Source organism: Protopterus annectens, chromosome 4.part0 (assembly GCF_019279795.1).
Source record: "Protopterus annectens isolate FY-2018-M chromosome 4.part0, PAN1.0, whole genome shotgun sequence".
Lineage (NCBI taxonomy): Eukaryota > Metazoa > Chordata > Ceratodontiformes > Protopteridae > Protopterus > Protopterus annectens.
In genome coordinates, this window is record NC_056733.1 from 1835409798 (window position 1) to 1835437128 (window position 27331).

The 27331-nt window shown below is 42.4% G+C and overlaps 1 protein-coding gene across 3 annotated transcripts in view; it reads left to right on the forward strand.

Annotated features, from left to right (window-relative positions):
* REEP2 (receptor accessory protein 2) overlaps positions 1 to 25203 on the forward strand; it is a 795838-nt gene extending 770635 nt beyond the window's left edge. For all 3 annotated transcript variants that reach the window (XM_044069516.1, XM_044069519.1, XM_044069518.1), the window contains one exon: positions 22656 to 25203. In XM_044069516.1, coding sequence (XP_043925451.1) covers positions 22656 to 22721 — 66 coding nt within the window. In that variant the 3' untranslated portion in view covers positions 22722 to 25203. The remainder of the gene's footprint in view (positions 1 to 22655) is intronic.
* Positions 25204 to 27331: the final 2128 nt, after the last annotated feature.

Consider the following 27331-nt stretch of genomic DNA (forward strand, 5'->3'; position numbering starts at 1 on the left):
GATTGTATTAAATTATATTCCTTGTATACTACAGTACAGTTGTTAGAGGGCGGTTTAAATTTATTGTTTTGAACATTTTTTTTCAGTAAATAATGAAACAAAATGCATGCACCAATAATGACAAAACTGCCCAATTCAGAACATTCTTATAATAAAAGTCTACTCAGACTTCTATAATTCACCAGTATCAGTAAATAAAAGTCATCTAAATAATTCCACATTTAAGAGATCTGTAACTAATGAAGAGTTTGCTGCTAGCAAACAACTTTATAATTCATTGTTTCATCTACAAATAAATTGCCTATTGCCCTTGAGGAATAAATTGCCCATATTACATAAAAAATGATACTCTAGTAATATTGTAATAGGGAATGGATGGCAAAGTGATAACAGGTTGCTAGTTGCTAGGTATCTCTGCCAAAGAGGACATTCTCAGGACTGCAGCATCCATACCCTTTAAAAGTACAACACAGTACAGTATCAGCAATGCATCCACATACTGTGGGAGTAGAACCCACAGCCTTCTGCATCGAAAGCAAGTAAACTACCTGCTGTGCTATTAACAATGCAAGCAGACTCAGCATAAGCAGCACTAAACTTCTCTTCCCCTGAAGTTCTTAGCCCCTTGTAAAATCCACTTGACACTCAACTGTGTCTCTCAACTTTTCACATGAGCACAAGAAAAATCTGGAAAAAGCCAAAACATTTTGGGGGGGGAGCAAAAGCCCAAAAAACAGGGACACATGTTAAACACTGCTTGTATAACCTTGGAAAGTTGCTAGAATAATATGCTGTGCTACCGCCATGCATTTTACTGCCAAGCCTTGAACCCAGGATCATGTGCACTACAGTCAGAGCAACATATCACTATACCAAATCAGCTGTTTCTTGAAAGACAGGAAGACTGAAACTTAAATGGCTGTCATTTAGTTAATTCAGTTCTCACTATAGCTCTCAACGTCTTAGCACAAAACACCTGGACAAGGCCAATAATGGGGGAATACAGCACCCAAACATATTCAGTGATTTCAGTTCTCACCATAGCTCTCAACCTCTTAGCACCACAGAACCTGCACAAAGCCAGTAATGGGGGAATATAGCCCCAAAAATAGGGACACATTTCAAATATTGATCTTATAAACATAGGAAATTGCTAGAATAAAATGTTTCGTGTTATCATGTACGTTTTGAAGAATATGAAGTCTGAAATTCAAATGTCTGTCATTATGTAGTGAATTCATAATCCAGAAAACCACAGATTTTATGAGAAACAGAACAAAAATATGAGTCAAAAATCTGAATGCTTTTCACAAGTGGTGGTGGGTAGGGAATTCAGGCTCTTGCTACCTGCACCCAAGGTTGAGGGTTTGAGCCTGAGTTACTCTCTAGCCACCAGTTGTAGTTAACTGGGGTATTTCACACACACACACACACACACACACACACACACAGACACACACACACACACACACACACACACACACACACACACACACACACACACACACACACACACACACACACAGTACTGCAGTTCCTGTTTCTCGGCTGAATACCCTCCATTCAGCATCACACACACACACACACACACACAGTACCACAGTTCCTGTTTCTTGGCCGAATATCATCCATTCAGCAGCACACACAAATACCACAGCTGCTGTTTCTCGGCTGAATATCCTCCATTCAGCAGCACACACAAGTACTGCAGCTCCTGTTTCTCGGCCGAATACCCTCCATTCCACAGCCGCTCCAGTCTACTCTGAGTTCAAATTCCAGCAGCAGCTCCTGTTTCTTGGAGCCGGAATGCCACGCATGTGTGTGATGCCACCTCTACATGCACAGACTGCAGACCTTGCAGTCCGATCCCCTACCAGTCTATATGCAGTTGTAATTGCATAGACCTCTGAGGCATCTGTAGACTGCTGCCTTCTTTCTGAATCTGGACTGGTTAAACAGCAGTCTGGATTCAAGTCTCCGAGCATGCATGAGTGGAGTTCCAGGATTTTTTTTTTTTTTTTTTTTTTTTTTGGTTTACAGCCGGGGGCTACAGTCCAGCATCACAAGCCACCACTGCTTTGTTTGTATAACTTGAGCACTGATCCAGGCCATCTTTTTTGGAGAAGGTTCCCCTGCACCCTAGTGGCAGGAGTGTGCAGTTAGAACTTGTCTGATTGAAGACTGCTGAATCCCGGGAACTACTGCCCCATCAGTCTGACGAACCTGATCTGCAAGGCCATGGAACGTATTATCATGAAACTTATAAACAAAGACATTGGCAACCTTCAAACGCTGGACCCCACCCAGTTTGGGTTCATGAAGGGCCGATCTTGTCTCCTGAACCTGATTGACTTCTTTGAATCAGTCTCCAGAGCTGTGGACAAGGGTAAGGTAGACCACACAGCCTATCTGGACCTCGCCAAGGCCTTTGACACTATTCCCTACTCTGGAATCATAGATAAACTTACTAAGCTTGGCATTAATCCCTACATTACTCAATGGGTTGCCAACTGGCTTACTGACGGGACCCACACTGTAAAAGTAGCTGACTCCAAATCCAGCTTCAAGCACGTGACAAATGGAGTACCTCAGGGTTCAGTCCTGGGACCACTCTTGTTTGTCATCTACTTCTGTGATGTACAGGCCAATACTAAGGGACTCTGGCTAACAAAGTTCACAGATGACTACAAACTGGGAGCCATTATTGAATCTCCAAATGATGTGGATACTCTACAAAAGGGCCTTACAGAAACAGATGATTGGTGCCAGAGCCATGGGCTCAAGCTCAGTGCCAAGAAATGTATAGTTATCCCTTTTGAGAAAAAACATGTATTACCACATAGGTGGCAGTACACTAAACACCAAAAGTGTGATAAGAGACTTAGGGACACAGGTGGACAGTGGTCTCATCTTCGATAACCACATCGCCACAACAGTCAGGAAATCCTTCTATATGGCACACCTCATCGCTAAGGGCTTTTCATCCAGAAAAAAGGAGGTCATTGTCCCACTGTACTCATCCCTCATTAGACCCATTATAGAATACAACGCCTCATTTGGTATGTACCTCTCAAGACACCTACAACAATTGGAAAGGCCGCAGAAATACCTCATTAAAAGAATCACAGGCCTAAAGCAGATGCCTTATGCTGACCCTCTTAAAAAACTCCAGCTATACTCTGTCGCATATCATCTACTCAGAGGCGATCTCTGCTTAACATACAAGGCCATGTCAAACCCAGAGCTGTTGGACATGCTACACTTAAAGAAATCCCAATCCCTCAGAGCCACACGCTCCAGGGATCTAAACCTTGTCATCACAATAAAAAAAAACATGCTGGAGGGATGGGTTCCTGACCCAGAGACTCCCCAGACTCTTTGGCCCTCTTTAAAAGGAACCTTGACGATTGGATGGGAGAAAGGAAATTCACTCCAGGGATCACGTCACTCGCCTTGCTAGACAGAGGTCCAGGAAGTAAATAGCGTGCGAAGAAATAGTCAGGGAACTGTTATGACTAGGCTTGTATAGGCCCTAGGGCCAATAGCCTAGTACCAACCTATGAACAGGGCTCAGTTTTGAGATTTTTTTCTAGTTAATTGGATAACTTGTTTAAATCAGTTTGTTTGTTTTCTATTGTTTTATATATATATATATATATATATATATATATATATTTAAAAAATTTGCACTTTATTCATCTGCTTTTACTGTATTTGTGTTTCTTCCTACTTTATTACTAATGGCATTGACTACAACTCTGATCTGAGATATATAACAATAAGTATCCTTTTATGTGCATTTAAAGTGTTTTTTTGATTGTATCTGCTTTATTTTCTGGAAAACAAAATATATATATATATATATATATATATATATATATATATATATATATATATATATATACACACATACATACTTGTTTCCCACCTTTCTAAGCTAGTATAGTTCAGTTTTCAGGTTAGTGCTGAATTCAGGGCTGCGTTACAAGTCTCTGTGTTTGCCCATGCCTTACTTGGATAGAAGGTAGTTTCTCTGTTCACCTGTGAGAGAGGGGAGTTTTGAGCACCCTATCTGTCCCTGGAGGAGTGGTTTCAGCCAGAAATTAGTAGATTATTGGCCATTTTGGTTCAGTTTTGATCTCTTTCATTTTCCTGCTATAAAAACTGCATTTGCCCAGTTTTGTGCACCTGGCAGTGCCGGTTAGCTAGGGTATAACTATTCCTGGCTTCACAAAGTCTCCTCTTCAATTTTTCCCTTGGAACTAGACAAACTTTCAACTTAAGCACTCAAACCATTCATTTCTCAGCCCGGCACTTGCTCAAAACTCATAGCATGCACTTCTAAACCATAGCACTAGACACCCCCTATACTGTACAGAAGGACAAGGCTCTCTATTCAACCTTACCAGCCAATCAGTAAAACAGTTCACTGTATCTCTCCAGGCATGTCCAAAGGGCAGTTTCAGGTGTACTCTCCAGTCCATCTGGTGAATCTGGGCATTTTGAGGCAACGTTACAACTGCCTCATGTACACAGACAACCCTCTCCTTCTACCACCGAACACTAATACATGTGAGAGATGCAGTTATACAGCCAAACTGGAGGCTAAGCTCTCTCAACCCAAGACTGGATCAGGCAGTCAAGAGGAGAAGAGAAATACTTGCATCACACCACCAGTCTCACATAGACGCATTAAACCAGCACCAGCAAAAAACACACATAAATACACGAAAAAATACTCGGAGGCTCTAAATAAAAATCTGCAAAAGCAACAGAGACCTCCAAAGCAGACGTCCAAGCAACCTCCATTCCCCAACACAAACCATGAAACACATACTTCACAAAACCAATGTGCCATGCAATCACAGCCCTTAAGGCAAAATAACATACCGAACACACTAGTAATAGGTGACTGTATAGTCAGGCACACCGACGTCCCACTCACTAGGGTGAACAAGGAGACGGTTACTGTTAGCTGCCTTTCGGGTGCCAAAATCCTCCACATAACACAAGCACTCAGAGTCGCACTTGTACTTGTTCTGGAGTGACCTGTCATTGTTCATGTTGGTGTGAATGACCTGAGCCGTACCTCTCTGGACTGCATGAAAAGAGACATGGAAGAGCTCTCAGATCACATAGCCCAGGCCGGTATGAACCTGTCACTGAGTAGCATCCTGCCCTCATCAAGAAGGATACCACTGTATAAAGAAAAAATTATAAATTTCAACAATTGGCTAAGTTTCTGGTGTCATTCAAAGGGGATCCAGTGTCTGTCTGCCTGGGATGACATGCTCGACAAGCCACGCTGCTTCGCTAGAGACTGCTTGCACCTGTCACCCTTAGGCTTTTGAATACTGGCCAAGGCTCTTGCTACCCCCATAGTGCCTTTTTTAGGCAAGGCTCAAAAGACAAACCGACCGCCGTAAATAACACAAGTGAAAATGAGGGTAATGCTACTCAATGCCAGAAGTCTAAACCTCAAAATGCATGCACTCAAGGCACTCCTCAGTATGGAGAAAATCGATATATGTGCATTAACAGAAACCTGGTTTAAGGCTCCAGAGAGCACTCCAGCACTACCAGGCTACAACTCATACCATACATTTCAACCACAGAACCCGGACCGAAATACAACAGGTGGGGGTATCCATATTCATCAAGGATACCCACGCCTCCAGGTTAGTGGCACAGCACAATGCTTCAGAGATCATGCACGTGCAACTAACAATGGGAAAAACTGCAATTCAAATTGTAGCTTGCTACAGATCACCAACTATGTCCCATGACTCCCATTCTGCATTTCTGGAAACACTGGGAAACATAAAGGTTCTACCAAACACCCTAATATTGGGTGATTTCAATTACCCAAACATTAACTGAGAGAACTACTCAAGTACTAACTCCCTTGCCCCACATTTCCTAGAATTTATAAACTAACGGCCTGGATCAACTGGTCAACACTCCCACCAGAGGTAACAACATATTGGACCTGGTCATCACCAACATGGGCAACCAGTGTTCCACACTGGAGGTCAACTCCTCGCTGCTTAGATCTGACAATAAACAAATCACTCTGGATATCCACATTCCGCCCCCAACCCTGGTCAAGGAAACCATTGTGAAAAACTTTTCAAAAACAAACTTCACATTACTTAAGACCGAGGTAGAAAGTTTCAAAGCCCCCATGCTAAAGGATAGCACTGTCCAAGCTGCAAAATCCTTTACTAATGCATTCTACAGGCACCTACAAGAATGCATGGATCGTGCTATCCCAAGCAAAACCAAGACTTACTCCTCCAAGAAAAGGAAAGCAGTCTGGTGGACCCCTGCTATAAACAAGCTATATAACAGAAGGAGGAAACTATTACAGAAAAGAGTAAAATCCCAAGAAGGGAAGACATCCCTGATCAGTATCAGCAAGAAACTACGATCCCTAATAAAATCATCCAAGGCTAGCTTCGAAAGAAAAATTGCCAAGGACTCCAAAGATAACCACAAGGTATTCTTTAGCTATGTCAAGAATCTAAGTGGCAATGCTCAGATCTGCTTGGAGTTGGTGCAGAATGGCACAAAATAAACTGAACCGACCAATATCGCCAAATCACAGGCACTCAGGTTAAAACAGCCCTCTCCAAAGCCAAAAACACAGCATCATTGGGACTGGACGGTGTCCCAGGCTGAGTCCTACACAAGCTCAAAGACTAACTAACCCCTCACCTAAACGCAAACTCAGCCTCTCCACAGGCTACGTACCCATAGAGTGGCACACAGCAATGGTTATTCTGCTTCACAAAGGTGGAGCCACAACAGACCCAGGGAACTATTGCCCTATAAGCCTGACTAGCTTGGTCTGAAAGACTATGGAGCGCATCATCATGGAACTCATTAACAGAGACATTGGGAACCTCCAAACACTGGACCCCCTACCCAGTTCGGCTTTGTTAAGGGCAGATCATGCCTCCTAAACCTGGTGGACTTCTTTGAGGCAGTTACCAAGGCTATAGACGAGGGAAAGGTGGTGTACACAGCTTACCTAGACATCGCAAAGGCCTTCAACACCATTCCCATTCTGGTATTAGACAATCTCACCATCCTGAACCCCTACATCACAAGATGGGTTGCCAACTGGCTCACGGGCAAAACCCACATGGTGAGAGTTGCGGGAGGTAGGTCTGACTCTAAACTGGTTACAAGTGACATTCCCAGGGCTCAGTCCTAGGACCCCTCCTGTTCAGCATATACTTCTCAGAGGTACAGGCAAGCACAGGAGGACTATGGCTGACCAAGTTCGCAGACGATTGCAAACTAGGGGCTATAATTGACTCTCCGGCTAACACAGTGTTAGCCAGCCATCCTCCAAAAGGGTCTCACTGAAACGAATACCTGGTGTCAAAATCATGGCCTCAAGCTAAATGCCAAAAAGTACATTGTTTTTTCCAAAGGGGATGACTAAGTACCCACAAACTACCACATAGGTGGTAGTCCCCTAAATACGGAAGATGTAATAAGGGATCTGGGGACTCAAGTAGGTAGTAATCTCTCCTTTGATAATCACATTGCCAAAGTGGTTAGAAAATCCTATGTGGCCCACCTAATCACAAAAGGGTTCGCATCCAGATCAAAAGAGGTCATTGTGCCCCTCTACTCATCACACCCATCATAGAGTACGATGCCCCATTTGGGATGTACCTTACAAGACATCTGCAACAGCTGGAAATACCACAGAAGTAGCTCACCAAGAGGATCACTGGCCTCAAACAGATGCCCTATGCAGCTCGACTGAAGAAACTCTGAGTAGGCGGTATGCAACCGTGTACAGCTAGAGGTAATCTCTGCCTGACCTACAAGGCCATGTCCAACCCAGAATTGATGGACGTGCTCCACCTAAAGAAAACCATATCCCCTCGAGCCACACGATCTAGGGATCTAAACCTCACCACAACAATAAATAGGACGTGCTGGAGGGATAGATTCCTGTCCCAAGAGACTTCCCATGCTTTGGAACAAGATTCCAGTCTACATTAGGCAGACCTCCTCACTAACACTCTTCAAGAGAAGCCTTGATGAGTGGATTGGAAACAGAAAGTTTACCCCGGGGATCACTTCAGTGCCTCTGCTGGACAGAGGCACAGGGAACTAATCTAAAGGGATGGTGAAAGCCGACACATTCTGGCTAGGCTTATAAATGCCTTTGGGCAGATAGCCTAGTACCTACCTATGAACCTATACCAGAAGTAGACAAAAAACAGGCAGCAACTGAATTTGCAAAAAAAACAAAAGGAAGAATATAAGAAGGATTAGACGAGAAGGTAAGAAATGTGGAAAAGGCATAAATATTGTAGCAAGTACAGAAAACTCCTGGAATAACCTCATGTCAATCAGGATTTGATGCAGGAGTGGTTAAGAAGAGGTGAATTTAAACCAAAAGATGAAAAGTTGAAAAGTTAACATTGGTGGCACAGGATTGTTGACTATGTACATGTTGGTTTACAAAGTCCATTTAGTATGTGGGAGAAAAAGACAAATGCAGGTTCTGTAAAACAGAACTGGAAACAGTCACACATCTTGTTGCTGGGTATGATACACTAATGGCAGAGGGACTGTATACTGAAAGGCATAATAATGTAGCAAGTTGCATTGGGGATTGTACAAATATTGCAATATTGAAGTAGCAGAGAAGTATTGGAAACATGAGCCAGAAAGCATTATAGAGGATGATAAAGTTTGTCACATGGCATCATCCATTACCAACAGTGCAGAAAATAGATGCGAGAAAGACAGAAGATGTAGTGCTTGAAAAGAAAGCATTGATCATTGAAATTGCTACACCCAGTGATTACAGTGTCTTATGTACAGAGAGAAACAAAGTCACAAAATACAAAGATTTGCAGGCAGAAATGAGGATAGTGTGGAAGAAGGATACCCAGACAGTTCCAGTAGTAGTAGGAGCAATGGGTCTCATCAAAAAGAATCTACATTCATATTTAGATACGATCCAAATGAATTACACGAGGAGTCAATACTGGGCACACTGAGGGTGCTAGGAAGAGCACTATTGGGTAACAGCAAAGACTTTAACTATACTAATTTCATGAACTTTAATCATACCTTGACTTAGGTGTCATTCCTGTCATGGTATTAGAAACCTACAAAACTTGGAGAAATTAAACCTCGATAATGAAGGCCTGCTTGGCTCTTGTGTCTGCAGTCATTGCTAGTAGAGTCTTCTTTATTGAGTTATTAATCTATCAGTCAACTAAAATACTTTTTGTTCATAGGTAGGTACTAGGCTATCTGCCCAAGGGTATTTATAAGCCTAGCCAGAGTGTGTTGGCTTTCGCCTTCCTTTTAGATTAGTTTCCTGGGCCTCTGTCCAGCAGGGCCACTGATGTAATCCCAGGTGTAAATTTATGATTTCCCGTCCACTCGTCAAGATTTCTCTTGAAGAGAGTCAGTGAGGGACTTTTCCCTCACTCTGGAATAGAATCCCAATCTGTGTTAGGCAGTCTCTGGGACAGGAATCTGTCCCTCCAGCATGTCCTATTAATTGTTATGCTGAGGTTTAAATCCCTAGAGCGTGTGGCTCTAAGAGATTTGATTTTCTTTAGGTGGAGCATGTCCATTAATTCAGGGTTAGACATGGCCTTGTAGGTAAGGCAGAGGTCTCCTATGAGAAGGCGGTAAGCAACCGAGTAGAGCTGGAGTTTCTTTAGCCTGGCTGCATAGGGCATCTGTTTGAGGCCCATGGTCCTCTTGGTGAGGTACTTCTGGGGTCTTTCCAGCTGTTGCAGGTGTCGAGTAAGGTACATCCCAAATGGAGCATTTTATTCTGTTATGGGCCTGATGAGCGATGAGTAGAGGAGCACAATAACCTCTCTTGATCTAGATGCGAACCCTTTTGTGATTAGGTGGGCTACTTAGAAGAATTTTCTAACCACTTTGGCAATGTGATTGTCAAAGGAGAGGTTGCTATCTACTTGTGTCCCTAAGTCCCTAATTACATCTTCTGTACTTAGTGGACTACCTCCGATTATTAATTTATTTATTTATTTATTATCAGTTTGATTACCGAGGAAGTCCACTGGGCCAAGAAGTGCCCATTTTCAGTGGAGGCCCGGGGAGAAAAGCTCCATAAGCAATACAATACAATAAAGGTTAAAATACAAGGGGAGAAAAGCTCCATCAGCAATTCAGTACAATAAAGGTTAAAGTACAAATCAGGTTACAAAGTGACATACAATACAATAAAGGTTAAAATACAAGGTGAGAAAAGGCTCCATCAGGAATACAATGCAATAGAAGTCACAAAGTTAAAAATGTATTTATTTTATTTTATTTTATTTCCCAGATGATTATAATATTTACATGCTTGGAGTCTGCTAGTTCTGGATCTTTGGAGCAATAAGAATAAGTAAGAGAGTATAGTAGAGTGAGAGTTAGGAGAGCCTAGTGGGATCCCAGTTTTTTATGTGGGGTGAAAGCAGGAGCATTTCCATTTGGAAGATAGGTGAAGGAAAAGTTGGGTCTTGAAGGATTCAGTGTGGGGTATAGTCCTAAGTGAAGGAGACAGAGAGTTCCATTTTTTACCTATGGAGAAGGAGAGCAGAAGCTGGCCAGCGAGACATTTGGGTTTGCAGATGGAGATTAGGTTTTGGTGTTCAGATCTCAGTGATCTGTTTGGGATGTATGGAGGAAGGATGTTTTTTAGGGCTGGGCATTTATCAGGGGAGAATATTAACTTGTGAGCAGTGGTTAAGGGGATGTGGTAGTTTGTGGGCACTTTGTTCTTACCAAAGGGGATGATTATGCACTTTTTTGGCATTTAGTTTAAGGCCATGATTCTGGCACCAGGTAATTGTCTCCGTGAGACCCTTCTAGAGGATGACTGTGTCAGCCGGGGAGTCGATTATGGCCCCCAGTCTGCAGTCATCTGCAAACTTGGTCAGCCACAGTCCTCCCGTGCTTGCCTGTACCTCAGAGAAGTATATACCGAACAGGAGGGGTCCCAGGACCGAGCCCTGTGGGACGCCACTTGTAACCGGTTTGGAATCGGACATAGCACCCGCAACTCTGACCATGTGAGTTCTGTCCATGAGCCAGTTTGCAACTCATCTCGTGACATAAGGGTTAATGTTCAAGCTGGTGAGCTTTATCTATAATGCCTGAGTGGGGAATGGTGTTGAAGGCCTTTGTGAGGACAAGGTAGGCTGTGTGGACTACCTTTCCCTCATCTATGGCCTTGGTAACAGTTTCAAAGAAGTTGACCAGGTTTAGGAGGCAGGATTTGCCTTTAACAAAGCCAAATTGGGTAGGGTCCAGTGTCTGGAGGTTCCCAATGTCTCTGTTGATGAGTTTCATGATGATGCGCTCCATGGCTTTGCAGACCAAGCTAGTCAGACTTATAGAGCAATAGTTCCAGGGGCCCGTTGCTGTATGCCATTCTTTGGGTACATAGCCTGTGGTGAGGCTGAGTTTGAACAGTGAGTTTAGGTGAGGGGTTAGTTCGTTTTGGAGCTCGTGTAAGACGCAGCCTGGGATGCCATCCAGTCCCATTGATGCTGTGTGTTTTGTGTCTCTGTGATGTCTGGGGCTCTACAATCTTCTGGAATGGACACGGGCCCTTTTGGGGGTGGGGGGAGTAAAGTTTGCACTGAATCTGTCAGCCAGGATATTGGCAATGTCAGTTGGGTCAGTGTATTTTTTGTCGTTTTGCACTAGCTCAAAGCAAATCTGAGAGTTGCCACTTAGATTCTTGACATAGCTAAAGAAGGCTTTGTGATTATCTTTAGCGTCTTTGGCAATTTTTTCTTTCGAAGTTGGCTTTGGATGATTTTATGAAGGATCGTAGTTTCTTGCTGGTACTGATTAGGGATGCCTTCCCTTTTTGGGATTTTGCTCTATTCTGTAATAGTTTCCTCCTTCTATTGTAGAGCTTATTTATCGCCGGGGTCCACCAGACTCGTTTCCTCATTTTGGAGGAGTGAGTCTTTGTTTTGCTTGGGATGGCTCAATCCATGCATTCCTGTAGGTTCACATAGAAAGCATTTGTAAAGGATTCTGCGGTTTGGGCTGCCTTATCCCTTAGCAATGGGGCTTTGAAACTTTCCACCTCGGTCCTTAGAAGTGTGAAGTTTGCTTTTGAAAAGGTTTTTACAGTGGTTTCCTTGTCTGGGAGTGGGGTCGGGATGTGGATGTCTAGTGTGATTAGCTTATGGTCTGATCTTACCAGTGACGGGTTTACCTCTGGTGTGGAACATTGATCTCCCATGTTGGTGATGATCAAGTCCAATATGTTGTCACCTCTCGTGAGAGTGGTAATCAGTTGTTCCAGGGCGTTTGAGTTTATAAACTCTAAGAAGCATTGGGCAAAGGAGTTTGTACTTGAGTAATTTTCCCAGTCTATGTTTGGGTAGTTGAAATCACCCAATATCATGGTGTTGGGTAGGATCTTCATATTTTCCAGTGTTCTCAGGAATGCTGAGTGGGGGTCCTGAGGCAAGTTGGGTGATCTATAGCAGGCTACAAACTGAAAAGCAGTTTTGCCCACTGTTAGTTGCACATGGGTGGTCTCCGAGGCCTCATGCTGTGCTACTAGCCTGGAGGTGTGGGAATCCTTGATGAAAATGGATACACCGCCGCCTTTTGTACTTCGGTCTGGGTTTTGGGGCCGAAAGGTATAGTATGAGTTGTAGCCTGGTAGTGTTGGGGTGCTCTCTGGAGCCTTGAAGCAGGTTTCTGTTAACTGCACATATATCAATTCCCTCCTTACTGAGGAGTGCCTCGAGTGCGTACATTTTGAGGTTTAGACTTCTGGCATTGAGTAGCATTACCCTCAGTTTTTGGTTGCTTGTTGTGTTTATGGAGGTGGGTTTGTCTTTTGAGCCTTGCCGAAAAAAGGCACTATGGGGGTGGCAAGAGCCTTGGCCAATATTAGAAAGCCCAGGGGAGACAGGTGCAAGCTGTCTCTGGCAAAGCAGCGAGGCTTGTTGAGCATGTCATCCCAGGCTGACAAACACTGGATCCCCTTTGAACAACACCAAAAGCTTAGCCAATTGTTAAAATTGATAATTTTATCTTTATACTGTGGCATCATTCTTGGTGAGGGCAAGATGCTACTTAGGGTCAGGATCATACCGGCCTGGGCTACATGATCTGAGAGCTCCTCTATGTCTCTTTTCATGTAGTCAAGGGAGGTACGTCTCAGGTCATTCACACCAACATGGACAATGACAGAGTCATATTTGTACCTGTTGTGGAGTGACCCGAGTGCTTGTGTTATGTGGTGGATCCTGGCACCAGACAGGCAGCTTACAGTGACCTTCTCCTTGTTCAGTCTAGTGAGTGGGAAGTCAGTGTGCCTGACAATAGAGTCACCTATTACTAGTGTATTGGGTGTGTTGTTTAGCCTTAAGAGCTGTGATTGCGTGGCACACTGACTTTGTGAAGTATGTGATATGTGTTTGTTGTTGGGGCGTGGAGGTTGTTTGGATGTCTGCTTTGGAGTTCTCTGCTGCTTTGGCAGATTTCTATTTAGAGCCTCCAAGTATGTTTTCGTGTTTTTATGTGTGTTATTGTCTGGTGCAGAAATGATTGGTCTATGTGAGACTGGTAGTATGGTGCAAGTGTTTCCCTTCTCCTCGTGACTGACTGTTGCAGTCTTGGGTTGAGAAAGCTTTGCCTCCAGCCTGGCTGTAAAGTTGCATCTCTCACATACATTTGCGTTTGTTGGAAGGAGGAGAGGGTTGTCTGTGTACATGAGGCAATTGTAACATTGCCTCAAGATGCCCAGATTCACCAGCTGGACTTGAGAGTACACCTGAAACTGCCCTTTGGACATGCCTGCACAGATAAAGTGGTTATACTGATTGTCCGGTTAGGGACGAATAGTGGGCCCTGTACTTCTGTACAGTATGGGGGGGTAGTGCTAGCGTTTATTGGTGCTTACGAGGAGATTTGGGCAAGTGCTGGACTTAGAAGGAACTAATTTGAGTGCTTAAGTTAAAAGATTTACCTGTTCCTAGGGTAAAATTGAAGAGCAGACTTCGTGGAGCTGTGAATAGTTTAACCTTAGCTAACTGACGATGCGTGGAGGTGCGCGACACGCAAAACCACGCAAATGCGGGTTTTAAGGCAGGGAGATGAAAGAGATAGAAAATAGCCCAAAATGGCCAATAAACTACTAGTTGCTGAGCTGACACCACTCCTGCAGGGACAGATATGCTGCTCAAAGCTCCCCACTCTCACTGGTGAACAGAGAAACTTCCTTCTATCCAAGTAAGGATATGGGCAACACAGGAACTTGTACCACAGCCCTGAATTCAGCAGAACCTGAAAACTGGACTAGACTAGCTTAGAAAAGGCAGGAAAAAGAATATATATATATATATATATATATATATATATGTATATATTGTTTTATTAACTTGAAGATTTCAGATCTTCAGCAAATTTGTGTGCCGAGATATACACAGTGGCACATGCAGCAGCTACTGATGCTGGTATTTGCTTTTGCATATCGACTGTTACTTACCTGTATTTATTTATTGTTCTGCTAACCATCCAAGGTTGTCTAAGACATGTATTCCTTTTCAGTAGCATCCAAGTAAAACTGAACATGTTAAATTACTTGTTTAAAGCCAAATAATATGCAAGGTTGTAAGGTTACATGACAAAGTTTGTGAGCAGCCCATAACCTTATCTGTAGAAATCACATATCAGTAAATTGTGTTTACTATTTCCCATCTGTTCTGAATTCCTGATACCACTGCCCCTTACAGACAGACAATAATCTAGTTCAAAAATGTATTCACCATATAAAGTTCTGTGCTTCATGGATAAACTCCTATTATTAAGTGCAGTATCTCACAATACAGCCTGGAGCTTCCTCTAGTCTATGTTTCTATGCTGTGGAACAAAATTCTCCTCACACTGAGCTGAATCTGAGATTTAAATTGCTATGAGTTTTCAGTCAGCTTCAACCTGAAAATGCTATGACTCTGTCACTGCACTCTAACCGCTGTATTGCCCATTACCCTCCATCTTCTATGCCAGTGCCATCTCAAGCCCAGTACCATTCAGTATGGTTAAGGCCAACTGCTGTTGGGTTGGCTGACTTCAACTTTTGTTAACCATCGTTAAATCTTTCAGCCAGCTGCCAGTTCTCCTTTTCAGTTCTATTATTTTCCTCTCCCCTATGATTATTGATACTCCTCCTCCGTCTGTTGCCTATTTATCTCATACTAGTCTCTCTTCACCTATAGTATTAATCTGCTTACCTTCCCATATCAGTATTATCAAGCTTGTTTCCCTCCTGCAACATATTATTGAAGCACTTACACTTCAAGAGTTATTGTATACACCGTTCTGTAGTGCAGTACTGTTGTCTGAAACCAGTATTTCTCACTTTTCTAACTTAAGACCAACTTAGTCACTCAGGTTCTTTTAAATTTTGCAGCACTGACCTTCCAAACCTTTTGAGTTCTAACGTTTTCTCACAATGCACCACTCTAATAATTACACAACTCCTCATAGTCATAGTGCACCTGAATACCATCATGGGCCTATTAGCTAACATTTTCATACTTAATTTTCTTGTCTAGTTATATCCTGTACATTTTTTTATTTCTCTTATGCTAAGATTATTTTCACTTTGTCTTTTGAGAATTGTAATGTACCGCATATATTATCTTGTAGTCAGACTATTGCAGATGTACTCTTTTCACAAAACTTTTTTTATTTTCTTTGGCCATGATTATGTTTTCATTAGGACCTTTGAAGAATTGTAGTTATTTTTATTGTACTGTTCAGACTACTATAAACTTACTATCCTGTAAAAATTATTTTGTTCTCGAGGCATTTCTCCTCGGGCCTCCACTGAAATAAGGTTTTTGCATAATTTGATTTTCCTGGTTAAAAAATGCCAATAAATAATAAATAAGCTTGTTAAGTGAGTAGATGCTAAGTGCTTAATGTCATGCTTCCTCCAGTTAGTGAATTAGTCTTGTGAATTAGTAATAGTGAAAGTCTGATGTCCTTCATGGATGCATCTGCAGTCATAACAACTGCGTTGTCCTGTCGTCAGGCAGCCCTTCAGTCGGCCGGATTCCAAAGTCCGGGTCCGGCTTCGGCTGATGTCGCACTTCACCCGACGTCATCTCTGTTGGTCTTCGGGTATAAAGGCATCAGCCGACGCCATTTTCCTCAGTCTTTCTTGCCGCGTGGCGCCCGAAGCAGAAGCTGTTCGCAAGTGCCGGTCGGTCGGATCCAGAGATTACTTCTACCGAATACTACTTCGAAGACTTCTAAAGCTAAGTACCCGTTGGGGACTCTTTCTTGCCTCAGCCGATGTCAGAAAAAGTTAATAATTGTTTAACCTGTGGGAAACAAATACCTCATAAAGATTTCCACTCTTATTGTCTGCCTTGTTTAGGCCCAGCCCACGACGTAGCAGCCTGTTCGGCCTGTGCTTCTTTCAACCGGACGAACGCTTAGGCGTCGGTCGGAGTTTGCAGAACAATTTTTCGGTTCTGATTTTGCGTACATTATGCCGTCGGATCCTCCGACTACCCAATCTGCCAAAACGCAAAGATAAAGACCGACACTTCGGTCCGCGGTTTCGGCTGAAACCATGGTTAAGCAAACGCGAGTGTCTCGGTTTCGGCGAAACCGAGAAAACTGATCAAAGTACAGCTGAATCTATCTCTACAACTGAGGCCCCTGCTACCACTCTTGAATCGGCCTCAGAAATTTTATCCACTACGGTGGTTGCCACTGACTTATCAGACACCATTCCCTTGGATGTCTCTACCCCAGCACGTGGTGCTGCTAGGCCTCCAGCAGCCATGTCCATTAAGGCCTTCGCCAGGGCTAAAGCAGCCAAGACTACTAAAACAGTGCCTGTTAAACCCCCACAACCAGGCCCTCTTCTAGTTCTCAAATGCTTACTTTGGCAGAAGATTTAATTTCATTAATTAGAGGATCTCAATCTCACCCAGACAGGGCCTCTCAGCCCCAGAGAAGAGACCTAGGGCAGAGCCCCTGAGCCAGTGTCCTCTGATGATTCTGCTGATGAATCAGACATAACTGACCAGCCAGAGGCTCCTTTCTCCAATTTTGAAGATTCTGATGCTGAAGAATCCATTCCAGCTGCTTCCCCACCAGAAGAATTCTCCTTTGGGGAAACCTTACATGCCATGCGAGAGCAGTTCCAATGGCAGCAACAGGATTTTTCAGACTCCAGAAAAAACTTAGGACCTTTCTGCACCTTCCACAGCACAGGCCCTTAGCTATACCTCCTGTTCTCTCTGTGGTGGATGATGCTTTCAATGATGTCTGCTCCGCTCCAGATTCTTTACCCCAGCCCCTGCCAAACCAGACAGATTTTACAGGGTGCCAGATACTCATCACCACCTTTACAAGGCCCCACTTGCAGACCCGAAACTATATCCCAGGGTCCCAAGGCAGTAGCCGACCATAGCTAAAACCCTATTCCTTCTGAAAGGGAAGCAAGGTCATTAGACAGATGGGGTAAAAGGTCTACACTTCAGCTACTCTCTCAGCTAGAGCTTTAAACTGTCAGTTTCACATGATACAATACCAAGAGTTTATGCTTGATCAGTTAACTAAAAAACTAACCACTGATGAATCTCTTGATAAGAAATATGTATTAGAAATGGTAAATAACATACAACAGGTTAGTAACCATTCCTTAAAATGTGGCTATGATGCACTGGAGGCTTCATTTAGATCAGCCATGACTGGCACAGTGATAAGAAGGCATACATGGCTAAAGGAGCAAGCTTTACCGGATCATGTTAAAGCTAAGTTGCTAGATGCTCCTATGGATAAGACAAGTTTGTTTGGTACACCTGCCCAGCAGGTTATGAAGAAAATGGAAGAAAAGGCAAAATCTGTTCAAACGGTTAAAGATTTCTTGCAGGTTCAACCCCCAAGGTTTAGCAGGAACTGGCCTGCCAAAAATTGGTCCTTTCCTGACTCCACAAAATCTCAAAGGGGCAGGAATAGACGTTCCAGAGGCAGAAACCAATCCAGAGGAGGTGCCTACAGAGGACGACAGTGGCAAGGTAACAACAGAGGCACAGACACAACCACTGCCACTACATCAACACAACCACAGTGACTTAACCCTAAATCCGCCTACCAGGGAACAAATAGCAGCTCCTCTAGGCGGAAAGTTAACCTTATTTTCAAAGAACTGGCACTACATAACAAAAGACTTACAAACCATAGATCAAGGTTACCGGTTCCACTTCCACACTTTACCAGTCAAAAGAGGAATGCCAAATCTACCTCCAAATCAAAAAACAGAGGCTCTACAACAGATAATGGAGTTAGCAAACATGAGAGCTGTGGAAAGAGTGCCAACAGCAGAGCAAGGAAAGGGGTTCTACTCCAGACTATTCCTAGTTCCAAGAAAGGAAAAAAGTTGGAGACCAATTCTCGACCTGTCCACCTTAAATACATACATCATTGTCCCAAAATTCAAAATGCTGACCCTACAGCACCTTCTTCCCATGCTGGGCAAGGAGTGTTGGCTGGTAACTCTAGATCTCAAGGAGGCATACCTGCACGTCCCCATTCGACCAATCTGCAGAAGATACCTCAGATTTCTTGCAGGATCAGAGCACTATCAATTCTCAGCATTGCCCTTTGGCTTATCTACTGCGCCCAGAGTATTCACAAAATGCCTGGCATCAGTAATCGCCCATTGCAGACTACAGGAATTCAAATTTACCCATACCTGGACGACTGCCTGCTACAAGGGGACAACAAAAGCAAGCTGACAACAGATTTACAAAGGGTCATTTACTTGCTACAAGCACTGGGATACACAGTCAATTTACAAAAGTCAAGGCTGATACCATCCCAAACAAGGACATTCTTGGGCGAGGAATTGGACACAGTAAAACAAATGGCATTCCTAACTACAGAAAAACAAAAAGAACTCCCTCTTTACTTCTTGGCACTAACAAAACTGAACAAGTTAACAGCAAGAAAAGTACTGCAGGCCTTGGGCTTCATGGCATCATGCATAATCTTGGTCCCATTTGCCAGACTACATATGAGAAAAACTACAGTGGTACCTAAAGAATTTATGGTCCCAACACAGACACAGCCTAGAAACAGAAATCCCACTAATTCCATGCTTAAAACAGGAGTTCCTATGGTGGGCTCAGGCATGCCAGTCAAACCCAGGCCTACCCTTTCGCAGATGTCAAGCAAGCCAGACCATCACAACAGACGCTTCAGACCTAGGATGGGGGCCCACATGCTGGACAAATGCGTGCAAGGATTGTGGACACAGGATCAACTTCACCTGCACATCAACCTAAAAGAAATGCTGGCAGTAAAACTGGCAATCCAAAAGTTCAGACCATTTCTCAAAGAGGGCCAGTTGATGATAAGGACAGACAACACCACAGTCATGTGGTACATCAACAAACAGGGAGGCACTCATTCATACCCCCTATGCAGAATGACTTTGGAGCTGTGGACCCTGGCACTCAGCTACAACATCCAGTTACAGGCAATATTTGTACCGGAAAAGAACATACTCTAGCAGACATATTAAGGAGAACCACATCGGATGCCCACGAATGGAAGCTGCACCGGACATCTTCAAGACCATCTCAAAGAAATGGGGAATGCCTCAGATAGATCTATTCGCATCACCTCTCAATCACCAGCACAAAAAGTTCTGCACAAGGACATTCCACCCACTAGCATGGAAAGTGGATACGCTCTCCTTCAGCTGGAAAGGGGTAACAGCATATGCATTCCCACCTCTTCCTTGATACACAAAGTACTACTAAAAATCAAGGAAGAACGTCCAAGGATAATCCTGATAGCTCCAAACTGGCCAAGACAACACTGGTACCCACTGCTGAGGAGCATGTCTCGGAACAATATGTGGCCAATACTCCTGATGCCTTTGATGTTAACTCAGAACAACTACAGCATCATACATCCAAACCTAAAAACGTTGCAACTGACTGCATGGAACATCACATAGCAGCAGCTAATCCAGAACTTTCCCAAAGAGTTAAAGACATTATTCTTGAAGCACGCAGACCTTCAACAAGAAGGAACTATGCTGGAAAATGGAAAAGGTTTGTCATTTGGAGTACTGAAAGAGGAAAAGATGTGTCAAACATAGATATGCCTAACATTCTGGAGTATCTGGCCGAACTTCTTCATTCAGGCCTGTCCTACTCCTCCATCAAGATACATGCATCAGCTATTTCAGCAGAATACAGCTTTGATCCACCTGCTTTTTCGCACCCTTTGCTCAGGCAGTTCCTCAGAGGAATCAAGAATGTAAAACCTCCAAGGAAACCACCATTACCAGCTTGGGACTTAAACTTTGTGCTAGAAAAGTTGACACTATCACCCTTTGAACCAGCAGCAACAGCAGACCTACAACACCTGTCATGGAAAACTGCTTTCCTACTGGCAATTACTTCAGCAAGGAGGGTTTCAGAACTACAGGCCTTAATGGCAGTGCAACCCTTCCTAATCTTCCACCAAGATAGAGTGTCCATGAGGACTAATCCTACATTTATGCCTAAGGTGGTATCCAGAGTGTCTTTAAACCAGGCAATCCACCTACCTACCTTCTTTCCCAACCCACAAAACAGAGGGGAAAGAATACTGCATACCTTGGATGTACATAGACAGCTACGCTACTACTTGGACAGAACAAAAAGTAGCAGAAAGACTGACCAACTTTTTGTAGCCTATGCAACAGGAAGGGAAGGAAAAGCTATTTCCAAACAGACAAATCTCCAAATGGATAGGAAATTGCATACGATTCTGTTACTCCTTCCATGGAAAACCAATTCCACAGAACATAAGACCTCATTCTACAAGGGCAACAGCCACTACCACAGCCTTCTTACGAGGAGTGGCAACCAAAGACATTATTGAGGCGGCTACTTGGACCTCCGTGCATACATTTGCCAAGCATTATAATTTGCCTCTATATTCCAGATCCCGAGCAGGGTTTGCCACTGCTGTACTGCAAGGGATCCTAAACACACCATAATCTACTTTTATCCTCCTCCCTAGTTGGCTATGGTATTCTACCCAGTTGTTATGACTGCAGATGCATCCATGAAGGACATAGTACAGTTTTGTACCTACCATAAATGTAGATGTCCGAACTGGATAGCATCTGCAGTCAGGATTACCCTCCCTCCTTCCCCTCTGTGGTACTCCTAGGATGTTTACCCTCCTAATAGCTAGCTGGTGGGGGGGAGTCTTTTATGGTGTATTTGTTTGTATATATGTACATACATGCTTATTTTTGTGTTTACCTCTATCTTTTTGGAAACATTGGCATCTATCCAAATTTTAGCCTTCAAGAGGGCTCCTGGCATCTGGGGCAAGAAACACTGAGGAAAATGGCGTCGGCTGATGCCTTTATACCCGAAGACCAACAGAGTTGACGTCGGGTGAAGTGCGACATCAGCCGAAGCCGGACCCGGACTTTGGAATCCGGCCGACTGAAGGGCTGCCTGACGACAGGACAACCCAGTTGTTATGACTGCAGATGCTATCCAGTTCGGACATCTACATTTATGGTAGGTACAAAACTGTACTTTTTGTTAACTTTCCAAGAGCAGAAGAATGTGTTCATTATGAATGCGCTTTTCTCACTGAAGATTTAGTAGTGTTACACATAATTATAGCATGTTTCACAATTGCTGTACTGTGTTGGTGTACATTTTGTTTTCTAGCAGCATATCCAGAACTGGACATCTCAGGAAAATATCAATTGTTTTCCTATAAAGGGAACGCTATATGATGTGCAAGCCTCAGTAGGATGACAAAAGCCATTTGGCAGGGTTCTATAAAACTGATATACTGATTAATGCAAGAAATGTAGTCACTAAAGCCTTCAAAATTTTTCTGAAGATTTTGCAAATTTGACGTCAGAAAATTGACAGCGGCAGTTATTCAATTTACATGTGCTTCGTCGGTTTGTGTACTTGAACAAGATCTGTGGTTGATAAAATGCACATCCAGCAGAGGAGTAAAAGAGCCTTGTCCTCTGGCACTTTTCCAAGTACAGTTAGCAGTTTCATGGAATTTCTACTGTGTTTTTTGGGCTTGTGTAATTCAACACATAAATAAGTGTATGTAAGTAAATAAAAACAGCAACATCAAACATGTTTTGGAAAAAGTTTTAGACTGAAGACTTTGTATTGTATTATTTTATGAATGTTTCCCTTGCTCCAGGAAGGTACCTTGGAGAAGGCAGCAATGGCCCACAGAATGATGGATAGTTAGCTGAGGTTTATGTTCACATCTTCAGTATCTAAGTGTACCTGAAGCCAGGACTGTGACATTTTGTTCACTTTCTAAGTAAAAAGACATCATCAATAGACAGAGAGCAGGTAAAACTTTAAGTACAATTCTGTTTTTGTTTTTCAAAGCAGTAGTGTACTGACTCTGTCCCTTGTCTGAAGCAGTGTTCTGATTCCTTTAGGTAGCACCAGCTCCTGGTGTGGCCTAAATGAATGTGGCTTATGTGAAAACAAATGTGAGATTAACAGTGATAAAAGCAGTTTTCCTTCTCTTTGCTGTGTGTTTTGGTTTCTTTTTATTCAGTGGTGACTGTTTCTATTTTTCAGCCACAAGCAAAGAATATTAAGACACGACCTAAGAAGAAAACTACAGCTTCCACTGAGTCGGCATGATGTTATTGGCGGTATGGAGAAGAAAACTTGATATCATGGGCAGAGCAAGACAAAGAAGCATATATATGCCGTGGATAATAACAGATTGTTTTGAACAAACACACACACACACACACACACACACACACGCACTTTCTCTGTATGCAGGAGATATTCTAGGCATAACGTAGTGTCCATATAGTACACATTGCCAGCCGTATAGAAAGAGCTTGAGTGAGATTCTGGGTACAACTTATCCAATGTGCTTAAACACTAAAACACATGCAACCACATCAAACTTCACACACACACACACACACACACACACACACACACACACACACACACACACACACACCAGGAAATAGTCTAATCACAGATTAATGACCTTTGTTTACTGTTTTTCTGCATCCATATGGCCATGTTTACATAGAAAAAAACAAAACATGAGGTATGCAGTTTGTCTTACCTGCATAAACACGTATATGCACAGTTACTTGTGGTATAACCTTGAGACTCACAGGCCTGATGTACTCTAAGAGGTCATGGATTCCTTTTGCAAACCAGAAGGATTGCAGACATTTTACAGTGTACTTTAGATGCAACAATCAAAAGTTTGCATCATTACAGTATTCACACTTAGAAACATTTATTAACTGTTGCATTTCATTAGAACTTCCTGTGCATTTTGTCTTCCAGGTAGACAGTTGGAAAAGAGGAATCAAATGAATGGGAAGACGCACTGTTTTTGCTACACTAGAGACAATGTTTCTGCCATTGTTACTGTTTAAAGAAACTGAGGTCAGCTAAAAGTAAAAGTTGTGCAGTACTTCAAAGAAAATTTAGTTGCAAAGAAAGCTCCTTGTACAATTGAGTACTGAGAGTACCCTTTGCTAATCTTTGCATCTGGCAATGTGGTCTCTTGAAAACAGCAGATCTCACTGCAGTCTTTCTGGTTTAGTAAGTAACAAGGACTACTGTGCCTGCTTCCCTTTCTAGATTATTTCAGAGGGTTTAGCCAGAGCCAAATTTCCTACTGCCCAGCAGTGCAAAGCAGACTGGAAACTGCATCAAGAAAGGAAGGCAACATGAGGCACTTGTTACATTTTTGCATCATGCCAAGGCCCTGTTGATAGATGAACAGTTATTTTATGTATTGATTTGTTATGATACCAGTATTATATAGTTTCTGCAGAAAAGTACAACCTCACAGGGACCGAAGCAGTCGAAATTGATATTCTTTATCAGACATTTTTCCAGATACCTGTCCAGTGTAGACCTTCTGATGCAGTTTCCTTAGGTGCACATATAGGAAGGGCTGATGGCACAGTCCAGTTCATTACTAAAATGAGCAAGTTTAACTATACTGTGAAATAAACTCTGTAGAAGCCAAATTTGTCAAGAGATCAGAGCAAACTGCTTCTGCACTTAAAAACAGTACGCTTTAATATTGCAGGCACAGTAAGTAGACAGCTGAGACCTTAGTGCAGTAAAGAACTGAGACAGAGCTCTCAGTACACCTTTGCAATCTCTGTCCAGAATTCTGTTTGAATTCATTGCAACACTTTAGTAATAATTAACAGTTAAATTTATGAATCTCATGCTTTGTATATATAGTGCAAGATGAGCAAGGAAACGTTGTTACAGCAGTTATGTGCTGTATGTTGTGACCTGCTGCTCTTGGCAGTATCCTGTTGTACTGTATCGCGCTAGGCCCTGTTGCACTTTGTTGTGCACTGCTGTACTGTACTATACTTTAACTTACTGTATTCTCTGATGCTCTGTGTATATCCAGGACTGTAATCACTGGCAGGTGCGGCTCAGACTATCTTCAGTGTTATGTTATTAGTTTTCATTGCAGTCTGGTCTGTATGTTGTTTTGCTGCATACATTTTGTTGCTTCTTGTCTTCTGTTGAACACTCCACGTAGTCGTGAAGTATATTTTCAGAAAATCTGTACTAACTGGAATTTTCAAAATGAAGTGTTATCTTCACTGAATAGGCATCTTCTAGAAACCTGTTTCAGACAGCTAAAGATTTGCAGTGCCATGCTGGTTTAACACCTTTCTTTTGTGTTGGTCTTTTATACTGGAGAACTTTTTAAGGGAAACGGAAGAAGAGTAGAATGCGAAAGAGAAAGAAAACAACCAGAAATACATCAGGAGCCTAAAATGCAGTTGGCTTGAGCTCAGATTCATGTAGTACACAAAGTGACTGATGTCTTTTGCCAGCACTCCAGTTTCTACATGTGGTTTGCTTTTCATTGATGCTAGATAGATCAACCCTGTTCCACTAAATGAGTTTGAAGCAACATTCCAAAGTGAAGTGGAAGACAAGCCCCCAATGCAGGATGTCTCACCCTTTCAGCACTACCTCAGGGGAATTGAACCTGCTTAATGAAATGGATTGGTCAATCAAAATGCAAGTTACCTTTTTTGAGTGCCGATTGTTTTTTGTGTGTGTGTGTGTGTGTGTGTGTGTGTGTGTGTGTGTGTGTGTGTGTGTGTGTGTGTGTGTGTATATATATATATATATATATATATATATATATATATTTATATCTGTGCATGTATGTATGTGTGTGTATATATGGATAGATCACACACACAAACAGTTTTTCTTTGTAGTTTTTACTGAACAAGAAATTATCAAGAACAAAGGAATCAAAACTCTTGGAATCTTTTAATCTCCTTCTGTCTGTAACATATTCTCTACAACAGTTCTTGTATCTCTTCTCCTGGTCTAGTTCAGTGAAACTGGGATAGTCGTCATTTTGATCTAGTTGTGGAAAGGTTTATTCCCTTTACTGAAAACAGACAGTTTGGTGAAAATAAGGAAATTCCAAAAGGCTGTTACATAAGCCCCTTTTGTAAAAAGCATATAATGTTGTAAAGTTTTATGTAGTTGAATGTAATAAAAGTGAAACAGTATTGCACAAATCATGTTTAGTCAAAATCAGAGCCGTAGGTTGCTCATCCATTGACTGGTGCCATTCCCTAGTCTAGCACATCTCAACTGTAAATTGGGGAACAAAAAAAATATATGTGGTCTGTTTCCTGAGTGCTGCTCCTTAAGGAGCATGGTCCATCTATTTTCCACGTCTTCACACTGCAAAAAAAAAAAAAAAAAAAGAGTTCAAAGGTTTGTGATCCATTCCACTATTGGCACTCCTTAAGAAGCAAGGACTGTTCACTAGTTCTCAGTCTGCACACGCACAGGCACTCACAAAAACAGCTCTTTCTTAGAAATGTCAGTAATGCACTGCTGACAAATCAGTATCTCCTAGACACGCTCCTTAATAACTTGCATCTGTAGTGACTGTGCCCCCTTCACCCCACTCCTGCAGTAGTTCTGGTCCAAATAAATAGATGCTGTGGTTTGCCTGAGCTTGGTTTATGATTTAGTATTAGTGCTATGCTAAGTACGTATTTGAAAAAGTAAACAAAACTGCAACAACATTTTGCTGTCTTCTTCTGTATAGCAGTTTGAGTTGTTTGCCATTTTAGGTTTGGTTTTGCTGCAGTGAAGTGATGCAAATGTGGCATAGAAATATGTTTTATTTGTAAGTATATTTGCCCTTTCCCAATGGTAGTCCCAATGGCATTAGAATACTTACTTAAGGAAGAGAATATGTGAGGGAAATCTCTGTGTGGAAGGTGCAGATACGTTTTTTGTCCTGCAAAAATGCTTGTTTTGTTGTCTATGGTTTTATTTTCTTTATTTAACAGTCTTGCTTTCCTTTTTCTGTCTGTATTTTAACAGACAAATTCCCTTTTAAAGCTGACAGTTGAGAACTCTCTCTGAAGTGTGTATGGCATCTGCACTTATCTGCTAACTCTTTACCCCCTCCAAAAGAGAATACAAACCCATATCCAATGTCCATAGAACAGTCCTCAAGTGCTATACCTAAAGCAAACACCTTAGGATTCTTCTTCAAAATTGAAACACCCAATATAAAGGAGGACTAGCACAAGCAGAAATTCTTCCCAGCACAACTAGCTATACAGCTGCTACTGAGTTTCAGATTTTTCTTCATCTTTCCTGCTTGTCACTTCTCATTCTGTAATTCAGCAACAGTCTTCAGGGGTCAGCAAAAAGTGCAAGTCTAAATGGTTTTCCTGACCCAGAAACCTGAATCGTTCATAAACAAGTGATAAAAGCAGGAAAAGATGGACACCGTGCATGAAGATGAATCTAGGCTCATCCAGTGATCGGTCATGCCCAGTTTGTTGAACTGAAGGATGCTGCATCTTTTTTCTTTACACGTAGAAACTTTGGAATATTTTTTTTATATGAAAGATGCAAGGGACTGCCTCATGTATGCATAAGGAAGCATAAAGGGTTTTGGCCCCATAACCAAATTACTAACTTTAAATACTTTTTATTTCATAACATGAGCGATTTTTTTCTTTTGCCAAATGGTCTTCATGGAATCATCTTCAGGGACTAGGTATCCAGGGATCTCTTGAGTGTGTTACTTTCATTCTGACATTTTTAAGAAGTAGGTAGGTTTGTTACCCTTGTTAATTGCCAAGAAAACATCTGCCTTATCTTAGCATAATATACTAATGATGTAATTACAAAGATGAATATACCAGTATAGTAATAAAAGGTATTTCCCAAGGTAATAG